General features: G+C 58.2%; 1 protein-coding gene across 1 annotated transcript; it reads right to left on the minus strand.

Moving 5' to 3' along the window:
- LOC140193646 (membrane-spanning 4-domains subfamily A member 12-like) lies at positions 1 to 26,996 on the minus strand. Its single transcript, XM_072250807.1, has 5 exons — positions 26,888 to 26,996; positions 24,988 to 25,044; positions 22,062 to 22,175; positions 12,957 to 13,082; positions 1 to 183 (listed from the first exon to the last, which is right to left on the minus strand). Exons 1-5 carry the CDS (start codon positions 26,987 to 26,989, stop codon positions 175 to 177), a joined length of 408 nt encoding a protein of 135 aa, XP_072106908.1. The 5' UTR covers positions 26,990 to 26,996; the 3' UTR covers positions 1 to 174.
- Between the last annotated feature and the right edge of the window lie 516 nt (positions 26,997 to 27,512).

Here is a 27,512-nt window from a genome sequence, read left to right on the forward strand (position 1 = left end):
CCCCTTCTCCTCCCCTTCCCCTCCCCTCCAACTCTGTGTTACAGCCCTGCTGGTTTTGTCTGCTGGCCTCTGCAGAGCGGCACGCTTCACGAAGCCAGGCGTCGATTCTTCTCTCCCCTTCGCCAAAGTTCCCCCCCCGCCCCACTCCAGACTTGTCCGGGGTTTCCTGCGGTCTCACTGGGGCTGTGGAGGAACATGGGTGGGCAAAAGATTGGTCAGATCTCAACATTATACAGCCCGCAGCACAGAGGCAATGTGTTTCAGCTGCACCCAAAACTAATAGTCTGTGGGCCACTAGCCTGGGAAAGTGCAGAGAGACACAGACACAGCAAAGAAGTCAGTCAAACTCTCGGAACGAAAGGAAGACTTTTGTCGTCCCAATTACAAAAGGACTGTTCTGCAGGGATCTGTACTGGGACCGCTCCTCTTTGTGATCTTTATAAATGACCCAGATGAGGAAGTAGAAGGGTGGGTTACTAAATTTGTTGATGACCTAAAAGTTGGGGGTGTTGTGGATTGTCTGGAGGGTTGTCAGAGGTTACAGCGGGACGTCGGTAGGATGCAGAACTGGGCTGAGAAGTGGCAGATGGACTTCAACCCAGGTAAGTGTGAAGCGGTTCATTTTGGTAGCTCAAATTTGAAGACGGAATATAATATAAATTGCAAGACTCTTGGCAGTGTGGAGGATCTGACGGATCTTGGGGTCCGTGTCGAGAGGACACTCTGAGCTGCTGCGTGGGTTGACAGCGTTGTTAAGAAGGCGTGTGGTGTGTTGGCATTCATCAACCATGGACTGATTTCAAGAGCTGTGAAGTATTATTACAGCTTTACAAGACTCTGGTCAGACCCCACTTGGAGTCCCGTGCTCAGTTCTGGTCACCTCACTACGGGAAGGATGTGGAAACCATAGAAAGGGTGCAGAGGAGATTTCCAAGGATGTTGCCTGGATTGGGGAATACGCCTTATGAGAATAGGTTGAGTGAACTCGGCCTTTTTTCCTTGGAGCGACAGAGACAATAGACAATAGGTGCAGAAGTTGACCATTCGGCCCTTCGAGCCTACACCGCCATTCTGAGATCATGGCTGATCAACTACTATCAATACCCGGTTCCTGCCTTGTCCCCATAACCCTTGATTCCCCTATCCATAAGATACCTATCTAGCTCCTTCTTGAAAGCATCCAGAGAATTGGCCTCCACTGCCTTCTGAGGCAGCGCGTTCCACACCTCCACAACTCTCTGGGAGAAGAAGTTCCTCCTCAACTCTGTCCTAAATGACCTACCCCTTATTCTTAAACTATGCCCTCTGGTACTGGACTCTCCCAGCATCTGGAACATATTTCCTGCCTCTATCTTGTCCAATCCCTTAATAATCTTATATGTCTCAATCAGATCCCCCCTCAATCTCCTTAATTCCAGCGTGTACAAGCTCAGTCTCTCTAACCTCTCTGCGTAAGACAGTCCGGACATCCCAGGAATTAACCTAGTGAACCTACACTGCACCTCCTCCACAGCCAGGATGTCCTTCCTTAACCCTGGAGACCAAAACTGCACACAGTACTCCAGGTGTGGTCTCACCAGGGCCCTGTACAAATGCAAAAGGACAGAGGATGAGAGGTGACCTGACAGAGGTGTATAAGATAGGGAGAGGCATTGATCGTGTGGATAGCCAGGGGCTTTTTCCCAGGGCTGAAATGGCTGCCACAAGAGAGGGCACAGTTTTAAGGTGCTTGAAAGTAGGAACAAGGGGGATGTCAGAGGTAAGTTTTTCCACACAGAGAGTGGTGAGTGCGTGGAATGGGCTGCCGGCGACGGTGGTGGAGGCAGATACGATAGGGTCTTTTAAGCGACTCTTAGATAGCACATGGAGCTTAGAAATATAGAGGGCTATGCGGTCGGGAAATTCTAGACAGCTTCTGGAGTAGGTTATGTGGTTGGCAGAACATTGTGGGCCGAAGGGCCTGTAATGTGCTGTAGATTTCTACATTCTGTGTTCTAAATAAATAAGACAGTAAATAAACAAACGGGAAAGTGGAGTAAATATTCGCAGGACCTCCAGCTACTCGCCGAATAAAGTCTCCCGAGACGTTTGGTTTCTCTAAACCTTGGGGTGGGGCTCTGAGAGGTTTAGGATTGCAGGCAATCTCACTCAGGCTTCAGAAGAGCATCAAGTGAATCGTGTGCCCTGCCCGGCAACTGTGCACGTGGATAATCTGAGAGACGAGCCAACTGGAGGCAGGGCTGCTGTCGGGCGACTGGACCCCACACTGCCAGCGAGGGCCTCAGTTGCCGGCAAATCTCAAGACTCGAGAGTGATTACCCTGGTCAGGCGGAGCGAGAAGGTTTGTCAGCGCCAGGCAGAACCCGGGCGCCGAAACCATGCCCCGGGCAGAGGCAGAAGCCGCACAGAAAGACGAGTACAAACAAGAGGCGGGCAGGAAGGAGGAGGCGGCTGCAGAGCTCAGCTCAAACAGACGGGCGAAGCCAGGAGCAGGTCAAATGCCCAGCCTCCAGCAAAAGGAGTGCAATGCGACCAGTGCAATAGTCAGCCATTATAGGAAGCCAGCGTCGCTCAAAGACAGCTCTTCAGGAGGTCGGAGAAGACCGTGATTCAGATGAAGGGAGGGCTCTCGATTTGAACGGGCGAGGCCGGCGAACTACGGCTCGGCTGCAAAATGTGGCGGTGACGTTCAAAAAATGGACACTGGGGCAAATGTCACAGCCACACTACCCCCCCCCACCGCCCCGAAAGTCCGACCAGAAAACCAGTGAGGCAATCGCCAAACCCAACGCGGGACACCGAAGCCCAGGGCGAAAAGAATCTTTACCAGTTCCGTCTGTGAAAGTGGAGAAACAGTTGAAAGAGGACACCAGTGCTGTTCGGCGCCTCTTCTCGCCACGACCGGGAGGGACATGCCATCGGGAAGCTGGACCTCCTCGCAAGGCTGGGTTCGCTGAACAATGTTTTAGGATTATGAAGACACGCAGTCCTCTTTTATTGTCATTTAGTAATGCATGCATTAAGAAATGATACAATATTTCCTCCGGTGTGATATCACAAAACAGGACAGGCCCAAGACTGAAAAAACCCGACAAAGCCCCACATAGTTATAACATGTAGTTACAACAGTGCAACAATACCATAACTTGATGAAGAAGTCCATGAGCACAGTAAAAAGTTCAAAGTCTCTCAAATGTCCCACATCTCACGCAGACGGGAGAAGGAAGAAAAACTCTCCCTGCCATGCCCGACCACAGTCCAACACCGAGTCGTCCGAAAACTTCGAGCCTCCAATCAGCTCTCCGGCACCGAGTACTGAGCGCCATCTCTGTCCGAGCGATTCGACCTCCTTCTCGGTCGCTGAAAGCAGGCAAGGCCGGGGATTTTGAGGCCTACCCTCCAGAAGATTCCCGACCGCGCAGTAACAACAGCGGCGGACGGGCGTTTCAGAAATTTCCCCAGATGTTCCTCTGTGCTTTCACGTCCGTTCTCCATCAAATCAGAATTGTCCACGGCCTCTTCCCAAGCCAGGATCTGTGCCGATCTAACAAAGTTGAACGGTGCAGTGGGGCGGGAGAAGTTTATCCTGCCCTCTGCCGGACACATACTGGGTACGCTAGGCGGAAGCAAAGTCCCTCACCAGACTGAGTGCAAACTCGGGGTTCTGGCAGCTCCCAAATTTTATCACACCATATGGACGGTTATGCCTTCAGGAGGCTCCCTTTGGGAATCTCCTCAGCCCCTGAACACTTTCAAGATAAGGGCGAACCGGATCTTGGGAGGGACTGGAAGGAGTAGTCTGCCATTTGGATGGCTCGTCTTCAGAGCTTCAAGAGTGGAGGCTGCCTTGGAGGAAGTGAAACAGGCCGGAATTGCCCTGAACAAAAAGAAATGCGAGTTAGTAAAGTTGGAGTAAAGTTCTTAGGCCGCCAGAGGGATTCCGACAGACTGGCAGGAGTTCGGAACAGGTTTCAACCTGTGATCCACGGCTTCCTTGGCATGGTAGACCAGCTGGGAGAGCTCACTCCAGATCCGGCAGGGACAGCAAAGCCAGTACGTGACCTCCTCTCTCAGAGAGCTATCTGGACCTGGGGACACACCCCAGGAGGGGTCATTCTCGGCGCTCAAAGCAGAGCTTATCTCTCCACCGGCATTGGTGTTCTTCGGCCCGAACAAATTTAGATTAGATTATGAGGACACTCGGTCCTCATTTAATGTCATTTAGAAAAGCATGCGTTAAAAAATGATACAACGTTCCTCCAGAAGGATATCACAAGAAAAACACAGGTCAAACCAAGACTAAAACTGACAAAACCACATAATTACAACATATAGTTACAACAGTGCAAAGCAATACCATAATTTGATAAAGAGCAGACCATGGGCACGGTTAAAAAAAAAGTCTCAAAGTCCCGATAGACTCATCATCCCACGCAGGCGGCAGAAGGGAGGAACTCTCCCTGCCATGAACCTCCAACCTGCAGCACCATTGGAAGCACCCGACCACAGCGGACTCTGAGGCCGTCCGAAAACCTCGAGCCTCCGAGCACCATCCTCCGCTGAGCACTTCAACCCCGCCCCGGCCGCCGAGCAACAAGCAAAGCCGAGGACTCGGGGCCTTCTCCTCCGGAGATTCTGGACCGCACAGTAGCAGCGGCAGCGAAGCAGGCATTTCAGGAGTTTCACCAGATGTTCCTCCGTGCTCTCACGTCTGTCTCCATCAAATCAGGATCGTGCACGGCACCCTACTTGACAGATAACAGACATCACCACTGGAGTGGCCGCTGCGTCGCGCCGCCATCTTCTCCTCCCGGCTTTTAACCAAGGTCTCAGCAGACGCCTCTCCCTTTGGCCGAGGGGGAGCGCTCATGCAGAACTGCAGTGGGGCACGGAAACCGGGGGCACACGCATCAAGGGGCCCTGGCTCCCACCGGGCGGCGTTACGCCCAAATCAAAGAGGAGGCGCTGGCTCTCGTGCGGGCTCGACGGGCACCAAATTCCTCCTTGAAATGGAGCACTATCCACCTCTCAGCATCCCCGGCTCAAAGCACTTGGGTGACGCACCTCCACCTCTGCAAAGATTCAGAATGTGATCCTGTTGTGGCGTCGAACACATATCCAGCGGAATCGTTCACACCACCGCCGCCAGGGGTGCCATAGAAAAGCGGGTGGATGGGAGCTGACTCCGCCCTCATGGAAAATACCATCATAAGGAGGAGGGGAAGATGGCGGCGCGACGCAGCGCGCAGTGGCCACTCCGGTAGATGATATCTGTTATCTGTCAAGGAGGGTGCCGTGTACAATCCTGATTTGATGGGGACAGACGTGAGAACACAGAGAAACTTCTGAAATGCCTTCTTTGCCGCCGCTGCTACTGTGTGGTCCGGAATCTCCGGAGGGGAAGGCCCAGAGTCCTCGGCTTTGCTTGTTGCTCAGCGGCCGGGGCAGGGTCGAAGCGCTCGGCAGTGGATGGTGCTCGGGAGGCTGGTCGGAGGCTCGAAGTTTTCGGACGGACTCAGAGTCGGCTGTGGCCGGGTGCTTCCAATGCATCGGCAGTTGTCGGCGCCTGGAGGTTTATGGCAGGGAGAGTTTCTCCCTTCTGCCGCCTGCTATCGACTATCGGGAGTCGATCTGAACTTTGAGACTTTTTTTTTACCGTGCCCATGGTCTGCTCTTTATCAAATTATGGTATTGCTTTGCACTGTTGTAACTATATTATAATTATGTTAGTCTTTGATTTGTGGCCTGTGTGGGCACATGGCCAAGTGGACTAGCGACCTGAAGGTCGTGAGTTCGAGCCCCAGCCGAGGGAACGTGTTAATCACACATTGCTCTGCGACGACACTGGTGCAAAGCTGTATGGGTCCTGATGCCCTTCCCTTGGACAACATTGGTGTCGTGGAGAGGGGAGACTTGCAGCATGGGCAACTGCCGGTCTTCCATACAACCTTGCCCAGGCCTGCGCCCTGGAGAGTAAAGACTTCCAGGCGCAGATCCATGGTCTCGCAAGGCTAGCGGATGCCTGTTGTTTTCTTGTGATATCACTCTGGAGGAACATTGTATCATTTCTTAATACATGCATTTCTAAATGACAAACAAGGACTGAGTGTCCTCATAATCTAATCTAATCTACCAAGCTCAGGTGCGTGAAAGCTTTCCGGTATCACGGACGAAATTCACGCTGGGTTGGAAAAGGATCAAATCTGCAGCAAGGTCACGCAATTCTGTGAGCATGGATGGCCAGCTGTTCCAAAAGGAGCCCATGAACTCAGGCCTGACTGGCTTGAAAGAGAGACACCCACCACCTCTCGATGCTGCTAAAGGGCTCCGGACTTGTCACTCCTCCTTCTATGCACGCCAAGGTCATCAGTCAAACCCACCGAGGACGTCAAGGCAACTGGACAATGTCACCTCGGTGCAAGGCAATCAGTGCGGTCCAAGGACACACAGCTGGGAGATTACGTAAAGCAACGTGAATCACGCAGAAAACTGCACAGAAGTCGTGTTGGGCCTCTGTGAACTCCCAGACTCTCCAAGGCACACTGCAAACTGGAAAGAGAGGAGTATCTTCTCATTGGGGATCTCTTTACAGAATGCTGAAGTGTCGTCCAGGCTGTTCTCTACATCCTCAGCAGCAGGGAGAAAGTCCTGGACTGCTAGACCCACTTCAACAGGTACATTTAATCTCAGAGAAATGTACACAAGATACATCCTGAAATTCTTATTCTTCGCAAACATCCACGAAGAGTGCCCCAAAAAATGAATGGCAGTTAGAACCCCAAACCACGCCCCCCATTCCAGCTCCCCCTCCCACGCATAAGCAGCAACAAGGCAAAGACTCTCCCCCAGCAACAAAAAAGCCTCCACCGAGCACTCAAGCATGCAGCAAAGCATCAATAAACACTCTTGCAGTACCCCAAAGACTACTTGTTCACCCGGTATTCGACATACCATAGGCTCTCTCTCACTAATAAAGGAGAGAGAGACGTCTCCGTTTCACAGCGAGAGGGGAGACACAACAAAAGAGCTCTCTGATTTATGGTTAAAAGTCTGTGGTGTCGCTTTTTTCCGAGCTCTGCACCCAAAGAACTCAGGTCTCTGGGGGCACAGCCAGCTCGCTGCTGTCGATCTTCCTGTGTACTCCCGCGACGCGTCGACCTTGAGTCCGGCTGCCTCCAGAGCCACGAGGTCTTCCCAGGCCGTGGCCTCAGCACGCCAAAAAGCGGCTGGTCGTGAGGCCCCGTGCCCCGCAAAGAACCGAAGTCAGAGCGTAACTCCCGGTCAGGGTCTTCGGAAGAACCCTGAAAGGGGGAAATAGAGGTATTAAAGATAGAAACAGAGCTGTTTCCGAAGACGCAAAGGAGCTGCCGTCGTCCTAAGCTCCGCCTGCTGCTCAGAATTGCTCGGGACGTTGAGGTCAAAACGGCAGGCAAGCCGTCCACAGGACCCACAGGCAAACGGAGAAGTGTCAAGAGCACTGCACACTGTTAAGGGTCTCCTACTGGAGGCAAATCACCGCAGGCTTATCGGTCCACGCTTCTTGCGCATGGCTACAGCCCGTCAGAGACGTCCGAGGCCGAGAACAGCTTCCTTCGCTTCTCCGACCCCAACTTACCGGGCTTGGACAGAGTGGGAAACTCTGAGGCGACGCCGCGTGAGGAACCGATGGGGGACGCGGAGCAAAATCCCAGCGGTTTGGGGTCCTGTGGTCAATCGGCCAAAGGAACAGCGGTGGGGGGGGGGGGGGGCGCCGCGATGGGAATATCACGAGGTGAAATCAGGCGAAAGGTAAGAGAAAGGAACCCGCTCCTTCTGTCGAGCATCACTCGCCTGGTCCAGCACACCCGTCCGCTCCAACGCTTCCAGCAACCTATCCCAGATCGGGTCGTCTATCTGTCCCAGCACAGACGTGGACGCCATACCCCGAGAGCTGAGGGCGAGTGACCGATGAGGCAGAGTGGTCCTCTCACTTTGCCGGAGAGTTCAGGTCATCTGCCCCGGCCTCCGCTAGATTTAGCGCAACACACACACACACACACACACAAAATGCTGGCGGAGCTCAGCATGGGAAAGGGTGCAGTCGACATTTCGGGCCCAGAGCCTCTGGCAGCACATCAATTGTACTCCGTTCCAGCACTGTGTGTGTGTGTTGATCAGATTTCCAGCATCTGCAGATTTCCTCTTGCTGGCGATCAGATTTAGTGTTTGTGTGTTTGAGCACCAACGCCGGGAACGTTTTCGGAAAGTGACGCAGCTCGCAGCGGCCGCTCCGGTGGTGGTGTCTGTTATTTGCCAAGTAGGGTGCCGTGCACAATCCTGGTTTGATGGAGACGGACGTGAGAAGCACGGAGGAACATCTGGAGAAACTTCTGAAATGCCTGCTTCGCTGCCGCTGCTACTGTGCGGTCCAGAATCTCCGGAGGGGAAGGCCGAGTCCTCGGCTTTGCTTGTTGCTTGGCAGCCGGGGCCGGGATCGAAGTGCTCGGCAGAGGATGGTGCTCGGAGGGGCTGGTCGGAGGCCCAAAGTTTTCGGACGGACTCAGAGTCGGCCGCGGTTGGGTGCTTCCAATGCATTGGCAAGTTTGCGGTGCTTGGAGGTTCATGGCAGGGAGAGTTTCTCCCTTCCACCGTCTGCGTGAGATGATGAGTCCATCGGGACTTTGAGACTTGTGTTTTTACCGTGCTCCTTATCAAATTATGGTATTGCTTTGCACTGTTGTAACTATATGTTATAATTCTGCGGTTTTGTCAGTTTAGTCTTGGTCTGTCCTGTGTTTCTGTGATATCACTCTGGAGGAACATTATCATTTTTAATGCAGGCATTTCTAAATGACAATGAACGAGGACTGAGTGCCCTCATAATCTAATCTAATCTCGACAAAAAGGGATTGGTGAAAAGGAGGGAGAGTGAGACCGTTAAAGACTAAGAGAAATACTCTTCCAGCGGCGGGAACCAAGATGGGTCGCGTCAGGACGAAGACGGTGAAGAAAGCTGCCTCGGGTGGTGATTGAGAAATGCCACACCCACCTTCGGCAGCGACTTCCACACCAACAAAAAGGAGATTGCCCATCGTCCCCAGAAGAAACCCCGCAACAAGATTGCAGGGTATGTGACACACTGAATGAAACACATCCAGCGAGAACAAGTTAGAGGCATGTCCGTCAACCTGCAGGAAGAAAAGAGAGAGAGGAGGGATAACGATGTCCCAGAGGTCTCTGCCCTGGATCAGGAGATGATCGAGGTGGACCCAGAAATGTTGCAGCTGCTGGACTTTTGTAGCTTGTCCGATCTCCAGGTCACTGGAAACAGCCTTCAGGACTCCCAGACTCTAAGGTTGTTTCTACTCTGTCCTTAGAATAATAAAGCAACAAAAGAGGGGGGAAAAAACTAAGGGAAATACAGTTATAATGTTGGCAATTTTTTTACGTTTATGAAAGAGAGTAACTTGCATGCTGAGGGGTAAGTGGACCGAATCGCCCACTTTCATTGACGATGATTTCATTTCTATACACAGGAAGTTCACGCACGGTACTTTTATCAAGGAGGGAGATGCAGTGGAGTTAACGGTGTTAACCCTCGGTCACCTGGTGAGCCACTCCCGCAGGGGAGTTCACGTTCGACAAGGACCATTCTCAACTAAGTTCAGTTCCGGGCCTGACCTCTCTGTCTGCTGCCTCGGTATCGAACACGACAGTGTCTCCCTCCGCCACCAACCCTGGCAGCAGATTCCAGCCACCCGGTGCTCTCAGTGCAAAAGAGAAACCTGCCCACACATCCCGTCGAAACCTTCTCCCCCTGGCCTGAAACCTCCGCCCTCCGGCATCGGGGGATAAAATACCTTCTGCACTTTCGATGTCTTTTGTGACCTTATAAACCGGTATCAGGCCTCCCCATAGTCTCTGTCACTCGTCAAAAACAACCTAAGTTTGTTCAGACTGCGAGTGTGATCAGAGCAGAATCTTATACTGCTGAAAGGAGACACCCCGACTGTGGAAGCCAAGTGCACCATAAGGCTACTTTACCGTCCTGTCTACTTCTGTGGCCATTTTCTGGGATATGTAGACGGGAACTGTGCACGGTGCTCCCGGTGTGTGTGGGTCTGACCCGGGGGGGGGGGGGGGGGATACGGAGACGGGAACTGTGCACGGTGCTCCCGGTGTGTGTGGGTCTGACCCGGGGGGGATACAGAGACAGGAACTGTGCACGGTGCTCCCGGTGTGTGTGGGTCTGACCCAGGGGTATATGGAGATGGGAATTGTGCACGGTGCTCCCGGTGTGTGTGGGTCTGACCCAGGGGTATATGGAGATGGGAATTGTGCACGGTGCTCCCGGTGTGTGTGGGTCTGACCCGGGGGGGGGGGGGGGGGGATACGGAGACGGGAACTGTGCACGGTGCTCCCGGTGTGTGTGGGTCTGACCCGGGGGGGATACAGAGACAGGAACTGTGCACGGTGCTCCCGGTGTGTGTGGGTCTGACCCAGGGGTATATGGAGATGGGAATTGTGCACGGTGCTCCCGGTGTGTGTGGGTCTGACCCAGGGGTATATGGAGATGGGAATTGTGCACGGTGCTCCCGGTGTGTGTGGGTCTGACCCAGGGGTATATGGAGATGGGAACTGTGTACGGTGCTCCCGGTGTGTGTGGGATATGGGATGGGAAGTGTGCACGGTGCTCCCAGTGTGTGGGTCTAACCCAGGGGAATACGGAGACGGGAACTGTGCATGGTACTCCTGGTGTGTGTGGGTCTGACCCGAGGGGATACGGAGACGAGAACTGTGCACGGTGCTCCCGGTGTGTGTAGGTCTGACCCAGGGGAGGATACGGAGACGGGAACTGTGCACGGTGCTCCCGGTGTGTGTGGGTCCGACCCGGAGGGATACGGAGACAGGAACTGTGCACGGTGCTCCCGGTGTGTGTGGGTCTGACCCAGGGGGGATACGGAGACGGGAACTGTGCACGGTGCTCCCGGTGTGTGTGGGTCTGACCCAGGGGTATATGGAGATGGGAATTGTGCACGGTGCTCCCGGTGTGTGTGGGTCTGACCCAGGGGTATATGGAGATGGGAACTGTGTACGGTGCTCCCGGTGTGTGTGGGATATGGGATGGGAAGTGTGCACGGTGCTCCCAGTGTGTGGGTCTAACCCAGGGGAATACGGAGACGGGAACTGTGCATGGTACTCCTGGTGTGTGTGGGTCTGACCCGAGGGGATACGGAGACGGGAACTGTGCACGGTGCTCCCGGTGTGTGTGGGTCTGATCCGGGGGGATACGGAGACGGGAACTGTGTACAGTGCTCCCGGTGTGTGTGGGTCTGACCCGGGGGGACACGGAGACGGGAACTGTGCACGGTGCTCCCGGTGTGTGTGGGTCTGACCCGGGGGGGAATACGGAGACGGGAACTGTGCACGGTACTCTTGGTGTGTGTGGGTCTGACCCGGGGGGATACGGAGGCGGGAACAGTGCACGGTGCTCCCGGTGTGTGTGGGTCTGACCCAGGGGGGATACGGAGACGGGAGCTGTGCACGGTGCTCCCGGTGTGTGTGGGTCTGACCCGGGGGGGATACGGAGGCGGGAACAGTGCACGGTGCTCCCGGTGTTTGTGGGTCTGACCCGGGGGGATACGGAGACAGGAACTGTGCACGGTGCTCCCACTGTGAGGGTCAGACCCAGGGGGGATACGGAGACGGGAACTGTGCATGCTGCTCCCAGTGTGTGTGGGTCTGACCCAGGGGGATACGGAGATGGGAACTGTGTACGGTGCTCCCGGTGTGTGTGGGTCTGACCCAGGGTGGATACGGAGATGGGAACTGTGCACGGTGCTCCCGGTGTGTGTAGGTCTGACCCAGGGGAGGATACGGAGACGGGAACTGTGCACGGTGCTCCCGGTGTGTGTGGGTCTGACCCAGGGGGGATACGGAGACGGGAACTGTGCATGGTACTCCTGGTGTGTGTGGGTCTGACCCAGGGGGGATACGGAGATGGGAACTGTGCACGGTGCTCGCGGTGTGTGTGGGTCTGACCCAGGGTGGATACGGAGACGGGAACTGTGCACGGAGCTCCCGGTGTGTGTGGGTCTGACCCAGGGGGGATACGGAGACGGGAACTGTGCACGGTGCTCGCGGTGTGTGTGGGTCTGACCCAGGGGGGATACGGAGACGGGAACTGTGCATGGTACTCCTGGTGTGTGTGGGTCTGACCCAGGGGGGATACGGAGATGGGAACTGTGCACGGTGCTCGCGGTGTGTGTGGGTCTGACCCAGGGTGGATACGGAGACGGGAACTGTGCACGGAGCTCCCGGTGTGTGTGGGTCTGACCCAGGGGGGATACGGAGACGGGAACTGTGCACGGTGCTCGCGGTGTGTGTGGGTCTGACCCAGGGTGGATACGGAGACGGGAACTGTGCACGGTGCTCCCAGTGTGTGTGGGTCCGACCCGGGGGGATACGGAGACGGGAACTGTGCACGGTGCTCCCGGTCTGTGTGGGTCTGACCCAGGGGGATACGGAGACAGGAACAGTGCACGGTGCTCCCGGTGTGTGTGGGTCTGACCCAGGGGGGATACGGAGACGGGAACTGTGCACGGTGCTCCCGGTGTGTGTGGGTCTGACCCGGGGGGGGGGGGGGGGATACGGAGACGGGAACTGTGCACGGTGCTCCCGGGCTCCCGGTGTGTGTGGGTCTGACCCGGGGGGGGGGGGGGGGGAATACGGAGACAGGAACTGTGCACGGTGCTCCCAGTCTGTGTGGGTCTGACCCAGGGGGAATACGGAGACGGGAACAGTGCACGGTGCTCCCGGTGTGTGGGTCTGACCCCGGGGGATGCGGAGAAGCGGACTGTGTACGGTGCTCCTGGTGTGTGTGGGATACGGGACGGGAACTGTGCACGGTGTGTGGGTCTGACCCGGGGGGGGGGGGATACGGAGAAGCAGACTGTCGCCAGGTGTGAGAGACTTACCGAGACAACGTTGAGCGTACAGCAGCGGAACAGGTGCTGGGCGATGAGCATGGCTGAGATAACGGCCAAGACAAGCTCAGCCGTGGTGAACATTTGCAGGAGGAGCACGAAGGCGACCGGGTCTGCCTGTTCACCAGAGCACAGAGACGATCAGTACACGGAGAGAGGACAGGGGTCATGCAGACAGGACAGGGGTCACGGAGACAGGACGGGGGTCACGTAGACAGGACGGGGGTCACGGAGATGGTCAGTACACGGAGACAGGACAGGAGTCACGGAGACAGGGCAGGGGTCACGGAGACAGGACGGGGGTCACGTAGACAGGACGGGGGTCACGGAGATGGTCAGTACACGGAGACAGGACAGGAGTCACGGAGACAGGGCAGGGGTTACGGAGACCGTCGGTACACGGAGACAGGACAGTACACGGAGACAGGACAGTACACGGAGACGGTCAGTACACCGAGAGAGGACAGCAGTCACCGAGATGGTATGTACACGGAGAGAGGACAGCGGTCACGGAGACGGTCATTACACGGAGAGAAGACGGGTCACGGAGACAGTCGGTACATGGAGAAAAGCCAGGGGTCACGAAGAAGGTCAGTACACGGCGACAGGACAGGGGTCACAGAGACAGTCGGTACACGGAGACAGAACACGGGTCACGGAGACGATCAGTACACAGAGAGAGGACAGGGGTCATGGAGACAGTCAGTACACGGAGAGAGGACAGGGGTCACGGAGACAGTCGGTACATGGTGACAGGACACGGGTAATGGAGACGATCAGTACACAGAGAGAAGACAGAGGTCACGGAGACAGGACAGGGTTCACGTAGACGGTTAGTACACGGAGAGAGGACGGGAAACGGAGACGGTCAATACACGGACACAGGACAGGGGTCACGGAGATGGTCAGTAAAAGGAGAGAGGACAGGGGTCACAGAGACATTCAATACACGGACACAGGACAGGGGTCATGGGGAACGGTGACGGGGTGGGTTAAGTGTGACGGGGAGGGAGGGGACACGGTGTCGGACGGGGTGGCGTGAAGTGTGATGGGGAAGGAGGGGGATACGGTGACGGGGTGGGTTAAGTGTGACGGGGAAGGAGGGGGACACAGTGTCGGACGGGGAACGGTGACGGGGTGGGTTAAGTGTGACGGGGAAGGAGGGGGACACGGTGTCGGACGGGGAACAGTGACGGTGTGGGTTAAGTGTGACGGGGAAGGAGGGGACACGGTGTCGGACGGGGAACGGTGACGGGGTGGGTTAAGTGTGACGGGGAGGGAGGGGACACGGTGTCGGACGGGGTGGCGTGAAGTGTGACGGGGAAGGAGGGGGATACGGTGACGGGGTGGGTTAAGTGTGACGGGGAAGGAGGGGACACGGTGTCGGACGGGGAACGGTGACGGGGTGGGTTAAGTGTGACGGGGAAGGAGGGGACACGGTGTCGGACGGGGAACGGTGACGGGGTGGGTTAAGTGTGACGGGGAAGGAGGGGACACGGTGTCGGACGGGGAACGGTGACGGGGTGGGTTAAGTGTGACGGGGAGGGAGGGGACACGGTGTCGGACGGGGAACGGTGACGGGGTGGGTTAAGTGTGACGGGGAAGGAGGGGGACACGGTGTCGGACGGGGAACGGTGACGGGGTGGGTTAAGTGTGACGGGGAGGGAGGGGACACGGTGTCGGACGGGGTGGCGTGAAGTGTGACGGGGAAGGAGGGGGATACGGTGACGGGGTGGGTTAAGTGTGACGGGGAAGGAGGGGGACACAGTGTCGGACGGGGAACGGTGACGGGGTGGGTTAAGTGTGACGGGGAAGGAGGGGGACACGGTGTCGGACGGGGAACAGTGACGGTGTGGGTTAAGTGTGACGGGGAAGGAGGGGACACGGTGTCGGACGGGGAACGGTGACGGGTTGGGTTAAGTGTGACGGGGAGGGAGGGGACACGGTGTCGGACGGGGAACGGTGACGGGTTGGGTTAAGTGTGACGGGGAAGGAGGGGACACGGTGTCGGACGGGGAACGGTGACGGGGTGGGTTAAGTGTGACGGGGAGGGAGGGGACACGGTGTCGGACGGGGGTGGCGTGAAGTGTGACGGGGAAGGAGGGGGATACGGTGACGGGGTGGGTTAAGTGTGACGGGGAAGGAGGGGACACGGTGTCGGACGGGGAACGGTGACGGGGTGGGTTAAGTGTGACGGGGAGGGAGGGGACACGGTGTCGGACGGGGAACAGTGACGGGTTGGGTTAAGTGTGACGGGGGAAGGAAGGGACACGGTGTCGGACGGGGAACGGTAACGGGGTGGGTTAAGTGTGACGGGGAAAGAGGGGGACACGGTGTCGGACGGGGAACGGTGACGGGGTGGTTTAAGTGTGACGGGGGAAGGAGGGGACACGGTGTCGGACGGGGAACGGTGACGGGGTGGGTTAAGTGTGACGGGGAGGGAGGGGACACGGTGTCGGACGGGGTGGCGTGAAGTGTGACGGGGAAGGAGGGGGATACGGTGACGGGGTGGGTTAAGTGTGACGGGGAAGGAGGGGACACGGTGTCGGACGGGGAACAGTGACGGGTTGGGTTAAGTGTGACGGGGAAGGAGAGGGATACGGTGTCGGACGGGGTGGCGTGAAGTGTGACGGGGAAGGAGAGGGATACGGTGTCGGACGGGGAACAGTGACGGGGTGGTTTAAGTGTGACGGGGAAGGAGGGGGATACGGTGTCGGACGGGGAACAGTGATGGGGTGGTTTAAGTGTGACGGGGAAGGAGGGGGACACGGTGTCAGACGGGGAACGGTGACGGGGTGGGTTAAGTGTGACGGGGGAAGGAAGGGACACGGTGTCGGACGGGGAACGGTCACGGGGTGGGTTAAGTGTGACGGGGAAGGAGGGGACACGGTGTCGGACGGGGAACGGTGACGGGGTGGGTTAAGTGTGACGGGGAAAGAGGGGGACACAGTGTCGGACGGGGAACGGTGACGGGGTGGGTTAAGTGTGACGGGGAAGGAGGGGACACGGTGTCGGACGGGGAACGGTGACGGGGTGGGTTAAGTGTGACGGGGAAGGAGGGGACACGGTGTCGGACGGGGAACGGTGACGGGGTGGGTTAAGTGTGACGGGGAGGGAGGGGACACGGTGTCAGATGGGGAACAGTGACGGGGTGGTTTAAGTGTGACGGGGAAGGAGGGGACACGGTGTCGGACGGGGAACGGTGACGGGGTGGGTTAAGTGTGACGGGGAAGGAGGGGACACGGTGTCGGACGGGGAACGGTGACGGGGTGGGTTAAGTGTGACGGGGAAGGAGGGGACACGGTGTCGGACGGGGAACGGTGACGGGGTGGGTTAAGTGTGACGGGGAGGGAGGGGACACGGTGTCGGACGGGGAACGGTGACGGGGTGGGTTAAGTGTGACGGGGAAGGAGGGGGACACGGTGTCGGACGGGGAACGGTGACGGGGTGGGTTAAGTGTGACGGGGAGGGAGGGGACACGGTGTCGGACGGGGTGGCGTGAAGTGTGACGGGGAAGGAGGGGGATACGGTGACGGGGTGGGTTAAGTGTGACGGGGAAGGAGGGGGACACGGTGTCGGACGGGGAACAGTGACGGTGTGGGTTAAGTGTGACGGGGAAGGAGGGGACACGGTGTCGGACGGGGAACGGTGACGGGGTGGGTTAAGTGTGACGGGGAGGGAGGGGACACGGTGTCGGACGGGGTGGCGTGAAGTGTGACGGGGAAGGAGGGGGATACGGTGACGGGGTGGGTTAAGTGTGACGGGGAAGGAGGGGACACGGTGTCGGACGGGGAACGGTGACGGGGTGGGTTAAGTGTGACGGGGAGGGAGGGGACACGGTGTCGGACGGGGAACAGTGATGGGGTGGTTTAAGTGTGACGGGGAAGGAGGGGGACACGGTGTCGGACGGGGAACGGTAACGGGGTGGGTTAAGTGTGACGGGGAAGGAGGGGGATACGGTGTCGGACGGGGAACGGTAACGGGGTGGGTTAAGTGTGACGGGGAAAGAGGGGGACACGGTGTCGGACGGGGAACGGTGACGGGGTGGTTTAAGTGTGACGGGGGAAGGAGGGGACACGGTGTCGGACGGGGAACGGTGACGGGGTGGGTTAAGTGTGACGGGGGAAGGAGGGGGACACAGTGTCGGACGGGGAACGGTGACGGGGTGGGTTAAGTGTGACGGGGAAGGAGAGGGATACGGTGTCGGACGGGGAACGGTGACGGGGTGGGTTAAGTGTGACGGGGAAGGAGAGGGATACGGTGTCGGACGGGGAACGGTGACGGGGTGGGTTAAGTGTGACGGGGGAAGGAGGGGGACACAGTGTCGGACGGGGAACGGTGACGGGGTGGGTTAAGTGTGATGGGGAAGGAGGGGACACGGTGTCGGACGGGGAACGGTGACGGGGTGGGTTAAGTGTGACGGGGAAGGAGAGGGATACGGTGTCGGACGGGGAACGGTGACGGGGTGGGTTAAGTGTGACGGGGAAGGAGGGGACACGGTGTCAGACGGGGAACGGTGACGGGGTGGGTTAAGTGTGACGGGGAAGGAGGGGACACGGTGTCGGACGGGGAACGGTGACGGGGTGGGTTAAGTGTGACGGGGAAGGAGAGGGATACGGTGTCGGACGGGGAACGGTGACGGGGTGGGTTAAGTGTGACGGGGAAGGAGGGGGACACAGTGTCGGACGGGGAACGGTGACGGGGTGGGTTAAGTGTGATGGGGAAGGAGGGGACACGGTGTCGGACGGGGAACGGTGACGGGGTGGGTTAAGTGTGACGGGGAAGGAGGGGGATACGGTGTCGGACGGGGAACGGTGACGGGGTGGGTTAAGTGTGACGGGGAAGGAGGGGGATACGGTGTCGGACGGGGAACAGTGACGGGGTGGGTTAAGTGTGACGGGGGAAGGAGGGGACACGGTGTCGGACGGGGAACAGTGACGGGTTGGGTTAAGTGTGATGGGGAAGGAGGGGGATACGGTGTCGGACGGGGAACGGTGACGGGGTGGTTTAAGTGTGACGGGGAAGGAGGGGACACGGTGTCGGACGGGGAACAGTGATGGGGTGGGTTAAGTGTGACGGGGGAAGGAGGGGACACGGTGTCAGACGGGGAACGGTGACGGGTTGGGTTAAGTGTGACGGGGGAAGGAAGGGACACGGTGTCGGACGGGGAACGGTGACGGGGTGGTTTAAGTGTGACGGGGAAGGAGGGGGATACGGTGTCGGACGGGGAACGGTGACGGGGTGGGTTAAGTGTGACGGGGAAGGAGGGGACACGGTGTCGGACGGGGAACGGTGACGGGTTGGGTTAAGTGTGACGGGGGAAGGAGGGGACACGGTGTCAGACGGGGAACGGTAACGGGGTGGGTTAAGTGTGACGGGAAGGAGGGGACACGGTGTCGGACGGGGAACGGTAACGGGGTGGGTCAAGTGTGACGGGGAGGGAGGGGACACGGTGTCAGACGGGGAACAGTGACGGGTTGGGTTAAGTGTGACGGGGGAAGGAGGGGACACGGTGTCGGACGGGGAACGGTGACGGGGTGGGTTAAGTGTGACGGGGAGGGAGGGGACACGGTGTCGGACGGGGTGGCGTGAAGTGTGACGGGGAAGGAGGGGGATACGGTGACGGGGTGGGTTAAGTGTGACGGGGAAGGAGGGGACACGGTGTCGGACGGGGAACGGTGACGGGGTGGGTTAAGTGTGACGGGGAGGGAGGGGACACGGTGTCGGACGGGGAACAGTGACGGGTTGGGTTAAGTGTGACGGGGAAGGAGGGGGACACGGTGTCGGACGGGGAACGGTGACGGGGTGGGTTAAGTGTGACGGGGAGGGAGGGGACACGGTGTCGGACGGGGTGGCGTGAAGTGTGACGGGGAAGGAGGGGGATACGGTGACGGGGTGGGTTAAGTGTGACGGGGAAGGAGGGGGACACAGTGTCGGACGGGGAACGGTGACGGGGTGGGTTAAGTGTGACGGGGAAGGAGGGGGACACGGTGTCGGACGGGGAACAGTGACGGTGTGGGTTAAGTGTGACGGGGAAGGAGGGGACACGGTGTCGGACGGGGAACGGTGACGGGGTGGGTTAAGTGTGACGGGGAGGGAGGGGACACGGTGTCGGACGGGGTGGCGTGAAGTGTGACGGGGAAGGAGGGGGATACGGTGACGGGGTGGGTTAAGTGTGACGGGGAAGGAGGGGACACGGTGTCGGACGGGGAACGGTGACGGGGTGGGTTAAGTGTGACGGGGAGGGAGGGGACACGGTGTCGGACGGGGAACAGTGATGGGGTGGTTTAAGTGTGACGGGGAAGGAGGGGGACACGGTGTCAGACGGGGAACGGTGACGGGGTGGGTTAAGTGTGACGGGGAAGGAGGGGACACGGTGTCGGACGGGGAACGGTGACGGGGTGGGTTAAGTGTGACGGGGAAGGAGGGGACACGGTGTCGGACGGGGAACGGTGACGGGGTGGGTTAAGTGTGACGGGGAGGGAGGGGACACGGTGTCGGACGGGGAACGGTGACGGGGTGGGTTAAGTGTGACGGGGAAGGAGGGGGATACGGTGTCGGACGGGGAACAGTGATGGGGTGGTTTAAGTGTGACGGGGAAGGAGGGGGACACGGTGTCGGACGGGGAACAGTGATGGGGTGGTTTAAGTGTGACGGGGAAGGAGGGGACACGGTGTCGGACGGGGAACGGTGACGGGTTGGGTTAAGTGTGACGGGGGAAGGAAGGGACACGGTGTCGGACGGGGAACGGTAACGGGGTGGGTTAAGTGTGACGGGGAAGGAAGGGACACGGTGTCGGACGGGGAACGGTGACGGGTTGGGTCAAGTGTGACGGGGAAGGAGGGGACACGGTGTCGGACGGGGAACGGTGACGGGGTGGGTTAAGTGTGACGGGGGAAGGAAGGGACACGGTGTCGGACGGGGAACGGTGACGGGGTGGTTTAAGTGTGACGGGGAGGGAGGGGACACGGTGTCGGACGGGGAACGGTGACGGGGTGGGTTAAGTGTGACGGGGAAGGAGGGGACACAGTGTCGGACGGGGAACGGTGACGGGGTGGGTTAAGTGTGACGGGGAAGGAGGGGACACGGTGTCGGACGGGGAACGGTGACGGGTTGGGTTAAGTGTGACGGGGGAAGGAGGGGACACGGTGTCGGACGGGGAACAGTGATGGGGTGGGTTAAGTGTGACGGGGAAGGAGGGGACACGGTGTCGGACGGGGAACGGTGACGGGGTGGGTTAAGTGTGACGGGGAAGGAGGGGACACGGTGTCGGACGGGGAACGGTGACGGGGTGGGTTAAGTGTGACGGGGGAAGGAGGGGACACGGTGTCGGACGGGGAACGGTGACGGGGTGGGTTAAGTGTGACGGGGAAGGAGGGGACACGGTGTCGGACGGGGAACAGTGACGGGGTGGGTTAAGTGTGACGGGGGAAGGAGGGGACACGGTGTCGGACGGGGAACGGTAACGGGGTGGGTTAAGTGTGACGGGGGAAGGAGGGGACACGGTGTCAGACGGGGAACGGTGACGGGTTGGGTTAAGTGTGACGGGGAAGGAGGGGGATACGGTGTCGGACGGGGAACGGTGACGGGGTGGGTTAAGTGTGACGGGGGAAGGAGGGGACACGGTGTCGGACGGGGAACGGTAACGGGGTGGGTTAAGTGTGACGGGGGAAGGAGGGGACACGGTGTCAGACGGGGAACGGTGACGGGTTGGGTTAAGTGTGACGGGGAAGGAGGGGGATACGGTGTCGGACGGGGAACAGTGATGGGGTGGTTTAAGTGTGACGGGGAAGGAGGGGGATACGGTGTCAGACGGGGTGGGTTAAGTGTGACGGGGAAGGAGGGGACACGGTGTCGGACGGGGAACGGTGACGGGGTGGGTTAAGTGTGACGGGGAGGGAGGGGACACGGTGTCGGACGGGGAACGGTGACGGGTTGGGTTAAGTGTGACGGGGAAGGAGGGGGATACGGTGTCGGACGGGGAACGGTGACGGGTGGGTTAAGTGTGACGGGGAAGGAGGGGGACACGGTGTCGGACGGGGAACGGTGACGGGTTGGGTTAAGTGTGACGGGGGAAGGAGGGGACACGGTGTCGGACGGGGAACAGTGATGGGGTGGGTTAAGTGTGACGGGGAAGGAGGGGACACGGTGTCAGACGGGGAACGGTGACGGGGTGGGTTAAGTGTGACGGGGAAGGAGGGGACACGGTGTCGGACGGGGAACGGTGACGGGGTGGGTTAAGTGTGACGGGGAAGGAGGGGGATACGGTGTCGGACGGGGAACGGTGACGGGGTGGGTTAAGTGTGACGGGGAAGGAGGGGACACGGTGTCGGACGGGGAACGGTGACAGGGTGGGTTAAGTGTGACGGGGAAGGAGGGGGATACGGTGTCGGACGGGGAACGGTGACGGGTTGGGTTAAGTGTGACGGGGAAGGAGGGGACACGGTGTCGGACGGGGAACGGTGACGGGTTGGGTTAAGTGTGACGGGGAAGGAGGGGACACGGTGTCGGACGGGGAACGGTGACGGGTTGGGTTAAGTGTGACGGGGAAGGAGGGGACACGGTGTCGGACGGGGAACGGTGACGGGGTGGGTTAAGTGTGACGGGGAAGGAGAGGGATACGGTGTCGGACGGGGAACGGTGACGGGGTGGGTTAAGTGTGACGGGGAAGGAGGGGGATACGGTGTCGGACGGGGAACGGTGACGGGTTGGGTTAAGTGTGACGGGGAAGGAGGGGACACGGTGTCGGACGGGGAACGGTAACGGGGTGGGTTAAGTGTGACGGGGGAAGGAGGGGACACGGTGTCGGACGGGGAACAGTGACGGGGTGGGTTAAGTGTGACGGGGGAAGGAAGGGACACGGTGTCGGACGGGGAACAGTGACGGGTTGGGTTAAGTGTGACGGGAAAGGAGGGGACACGGTGTCGGACGGGGAACGGTCACGGAGTGGGTAGAGTGTGTCGGGGAAGGAGTTTTCATGGGGAAGTTGAGAGGTGTAGTTGCGTGAGTGGGTGACGGATCTGCGGAGGAGTATTACGGTGACGAGGAAGAGTGCTTTTGAGGGAGAAGGGTCGGATGACGAGAAGGGTTGCTCACCGGCCGGTAGCCCCAGTGATTCCACTTGCGATGGTAGAAGGAGAGGGAGTAGGCGATGACCCCCATACCGGCCACAAAGGAACTGATGATATTGGCCCCCAGGACCACCTTCACCTGCCGGCGAGATCAAAGTCAGTCAGCCAGCCTCCTGAATGAGACCCCCGCCCCGTTTCGGGGCTTCCAGATCAGGGGCACACATATTGTGCCACACAACCTCCTCCCAGGAAAGCCAGCATTTGACGCATGCCCTTGCGCTCGGGCAGAGGCTGGGAGGGTGGATGGCTTTTCACCCACCCACCACACTCCCCTCCTCTGTTTCTCCTCGTCCCCTGCTCGCTTCCCGCGGCCTCTCGGCGGCGGCTGAGCCGGGCAGTCTCACATACTGGGGCAACCTTACCCTCTCCGGCGATTCTACAATTTCAGATAGCCTGCCAGTCCAGTCCGCGACAAGGCCGCCCTTTCTGATGGCAAGTATCGGTCTCTCCCTGCGTGGATGCTGAAGGACCAGATGAGTGTTTTCAGGCATGTGGGCCATCTATCTATGCATCTGGAGGCACATCTTATAAGGGGAACTCCACTCTTTCTCCGATCTAGCAACGAATCAGATGGGACTGTTGACTTGTACGTTTGCAGACGATACTGAAAACTGAAGGAGGCGTGTACAGTGTAGAAGATCGCCAAGTGAAACTGCGGGGTATCGAGCAGGTCTAGTTCGGAGGGGAGATTTGTAATCGGGGAGATCTAGCGTAAGGGGGAAGAGCACAGTTGACGGTTGAAACATCGACATACAGTGAGAACTTACGGTCCAAGACCAAATTTCTCTGGAAATGGCTGTGCAGGCGTTCATTAGCTGGGACGGTGAGTGCAAGAAGTATGAGGGGAGACCTCATAGAAACATTTCGAATGTTAAGAGGCATGGACAGAGTGGATGTGGCAAAGTTGTTTCCCATGATGGGGGAGTCTAGTCCGAGAGGGCGTGACTTAAGGATTGAAGGGCGCCCTTTCAGAACAGAGATGCGAAGAAATTTTTTTAGTCAGAGGGTGGTGAATCTATGGAATTTGTTGCCACGGGCAGCAGTGGAGGCCAAGTCATTGGGTGTATTTAAGGCAGAGACTGATAGGTATCTGAGTAGCCAGGGCATCAAAGGTTATGGTGAGAAGGCAGGGGAGTGGGACTAAATAGGAGAAATGGATCAGCTCATGATAAAATGGTGAAGCAGACTCGATGGGCCAAATGGCCGACTTCTGCTCCTTTGTCTTATGGTCTAAGTCACGTTACAACTGTCGGGCCGGACTGGGAGTATTGTACGTCGTTTGGGTCGTCCCGTTACAGGAAGGGTGTGTGGGGGGGGGTGGCGGGTTTGGAGAGGGTGCAGAAGGGGTTCACCAGGATGCTGCCTGGATTAGAGAGGGTGGAGAGGTTGGTTAGAGGAGGAGAGACAGCTGAGGTGTCACGAGAACCCGGCCTCCTCTCCGCGGGTTCTGCCAATGCTTCCCCTCGCACCGGTAAACTGACTTAGGGCCTGTGTTTCGGGCCGCCGCGAAGCTCCCCCCCCCCCCCCCACTGCCCATCTCCGTCGGTGTTAGGGGCTTCCATCGTCGTTCCTCTGGTCTCCCCCACGGCCCGCCATGCAAGTCCCGGGTGGAGGCTCGGGAACACCGTCGCACTCAGGTGGGCGAGGAGCAGTCTTGTTTCGCCAGTCAAGGCCGTCAGGGGCGCAGCTTAGGACGATGGTGCCCGACGGCGAATCCTTTCCTTGCGCTTCGGAAACAGCTCTCTTTCAATCTCTGATATCTCTTTTTTTTGCCTTTTCAATGCTCTTTTGAAAACCCTGACACGGAGTTTGCACGCTGACTTTGCAGAAATGGGACCCGCTCTCGGGGCCTCTCGACCGGCCGCGTTTCGATGCGCCAAGGACGCGGCCCGGAAGACCAGCGCACCTTTAGGGCGCCGGATTTTCCTGGCTCTGGAGGCGGAGCCACCGGCTGATGTGTCGTGGGAGTACACGGAAGGTCGACAGCAGCGGGCTGGCTGCTGGCTGTCAGCCCAGGACCCACACCACCGGGTTCAGGAACAGTTATTACCCCTCAACCATCAGGAAGGAGGTACAGGAGCCTCAGGACCCACACCACCGGGTTCAGGGACAGTTATTACCCCTCAACCATCAGGAAGGAGGTACAGGAGCCTCAGGACCCACACCACCAGGTTCAGGGACAGTTATTACCCCTCAACCATCAGGAAGGAGGTACAGGAGCCTCAGGACCCACACCACCAGGTTCAGGGACAGTTATCACCCCTCAACCATCAGGAAGGAGGTACAGGAGCCTCAAGACCCACACCACCAGGTTCAGGGACAGTTATCACCCTCCACCATCAGGAAGGAGGTACAGGAGCCTCAGGACCCACACCACCAGGTTCAGGAACAGTTATTACCCCTCGACCATCAGGAAGGAGGTACAGGAGCCTCAGGACCAACACCACCAGGTTCAGGGACAGTTATCACCCCTCAACCATCAGGAAGGAGGTACAGGAGCCTCAGGACCCACACCACCGGGTTCAGGAACAGTTATTACCCCTCGACCATCAGGAAGGAGGGTACAGGAGCCTCAGGACCCACCCCACCAGGTTCAGGGACAGTTATCACCCCTCCACCATCAGGAAGGAGGTACAGGAGCCTCAGGACCCACACCACCAGGTTCAGGAACAGTTATTACCTCTCAACCATCAGGAAGAAGGAAGAAGATAATAAATTTTGCTTTGTATTTTTTTTTTCGCAAGACGACTGTCCATTGTGTCCCGGTACACAAGACAATAACAAATCTCATTGCCAGGGCAGGGAAACGTTCCCCTCGTGTTCAACATGGCCCACTCCCTCGCACCCCTGCCACCCCGAGGGTAACCTACACCCTGAGCAGGGATACTGACCTTGAACGAGTTGGAGAGGTCCTTAATCTCCGTCGACAGCCCGCCTGAGATGAGGTACTGTGGAGAAAGCAGGGGCGGGGGATGGGTTAGCACAGGAGCTCCATCTGAACCACGCCCCGTACACTAACCCGTCAAATTCCCCTGCCCCTCCCTCGGAGGTTCATCGAGGCTGCGGGGGAAAGGTGGTGCCAAAGGGCCTGAGTTATGGAGTCATAAGTCACAGAAACAGGCTCTTTGGCCCAGCCTGTCTGTGGTGTCTTCCCGAGCTGGCCCCATTTGCCCGTGTGTGGCCTCTACCTGTCCTCTCCACGGACCTCTGCGTAAATCTTTGAAAAAGTAATCGTAGTTGCCTCTGCCGCCTGGTTCGGTGTTTATTTAACGTTACGGCCCGGGACTGTGAGCTGCCCCACCCACTTATCCCCAGCCTAATCACGGGACAGTTTACAATGACCGGTACGTCTCTGGACTGTGGGAGGAAACCGGAGCACCCGGCGGAAACCCTCGCGTTCTTGGGGAACGACGTGCAAACTCTCCGCCAAAGACGCCGCGACTGAACTCCGAAATTAAAGAAATTCTCCTCATCTCCATTCCAAACAGACGCCCCCATATTCTGAGGCCGTGCCCTCTGGTCCTAGACTCCCCCACTACAGGAAACATCCTCTCCACATCCACTCTATCTGTGTCCTCTGGTCCGAGACTACCCACTACAGGAAACATCCTCTCCACATCCACTCTATCTGTGTCCTCTGGTCCTAGACTCCCCCATTACAGGAAACATCCTTTCCACATCCACTCTATCTGTGTCCTCTGGTCCGAGACTCCCCCACTACAGGAAACATCCTCTCCACATCCACTCTATCTGTGTCCTCTGGTCCTAGACTCCCCCACTACAGGAAACATCCTCTGCACATCCACTCTATCACGGCCTTTCCAGAAACCACAGAGTTGTGGACACAGCCAGCACATCACGGCGAAAAAAAAAACCAGTCTCTCCATCTGCGGACTCTGTCTGCCTCGGTAAAGCAGCCAGTGTAATCGAAGACACCCCCCACCCTCCAACCCGACCCGGACGGCCTCTCTTCCGGTCGGGCAGGAAGAACAAAAGCCCAAAAGCACGTCCCACCAGTCTCAGTGAACCGTCCGGTCGGACAATATGATAGACTTGCTGACCTCACGGTCCAGCTCGCCCTGGCCCTCTTCGCCATACCGTCTCCCTGCGCGGCACTTTCTCCGCGACTGTGACACTCTATTCTGCCCGCTGCTGCCGTTTTCCCACGCACTGCCTCGACCCACCGTCGGAAATGAAGGGGGGTCTGCCCAGAGGGGAAAATAAAGGCCGATTTATACTCGTGCGTAACAGCTTAACGCCGCCAGCCTGCGCCATTGTGAGCGTTTATACCTGCGCGACGGTGTGTCTGCGTCGCCCTGCAATTCACCGGCCAAAACGCTAGTTTCTGCACGGCTGTGTTTGAGCTTCTTTGTGTTGAAACAACACGAAGGACCTCAAACTTCAGACGATGGCGACCGAGACTGAAGGAGGGTGAACCTTCTGGGCTTGTCCGCCACTGAGAGACGCAGACGAGGAAATGCTCTTGGAAATATTTCCGGACGTCGGCAGGTAGATTTTTGATGATTTGGTTCCTCGTCTCCAACTACTTATTTCGCATCAGTGTCCGCACAGTAGACTCAGAGGCTGGCAATCACCTTCCGAGTTTTAGCCGCAGGCGGAAGTCAACAGGCTGTGGCAGCCGGCTACAAACTGATTTCAGAGGTCCATAAAGCTCTAAGGAAAGCATTGAAGCCAGAGTTCCTTCCCTGCCCTTCAGTCGCCCCTCTCTGGGCTCCCAGCCTCTCCACCCACCCCCACCGGCTCCGCTCGGCACCCGGACGGAGGACTAACCCAGATCCCAGTCCAGAAGGGGGTGGCGGCGTCGGGTCCGTAGACGTCCCGGACAACGAAGTACCAGGGGATCCCGAAGCTGAGCTGGACCAGGCCCAGCATGATCTGGGCGACCTGCAGTTGGTGGGCGAACGGGGGGAGCAGAGGCAGAGACAGGAACAGACAGATGTCAGTCCCACTGGATCACGTGTATCACGACAGAACAGTAAACTTCAGTGGCAACGCTATGTTTTGATAGAATAAGACAGGGTTTACAAGTCCATAAAATATGAGAACAGAATGAGGTCATTCAGCCCATCCAGTCTGCTCCGCCATTTCATCATGGCTGATCCATTTTCCCTCTCAGCCCCCAATCTCCTGCCGTCTCCCCGTATCCCTTCACGCCCCGACCGATCAGGAATCACTCACCCTCTGCCTTAAACATACCCACAGCCGTCTGTGGCAATGGATTCAACAGATCACCACCCTCTGGCTAAAGAAATTCCTCCTCATCTCCGTTTCAAAAGGAAAACCCTCTACACTGAGGCTGTGTCCTCTGGTCCTAGACTCCCCCACTATAGGAAACATCCTCTCCACATCCACTCTATCTGTGTCCTCTGGTCCTAGACTCCCCCACTATAGGAAA

This window comes from Mobula birostris, unplaced genomic scaffold (genome assembly GCF_030028105.1).
Source record: "Mobula birostris isolate sMobBir1 unplaced genomic scaffold, sMobBir1.hap1 scaffold_666, whole genome shotgun sequence".
In the NCBI taxonomy this organism is placed as follows: Eukaryota; Metazoa; Chordata; class Chondrichthyes; order Myliobatiformes; family Myliobatidae; genus Mobula; species Mobula birostris.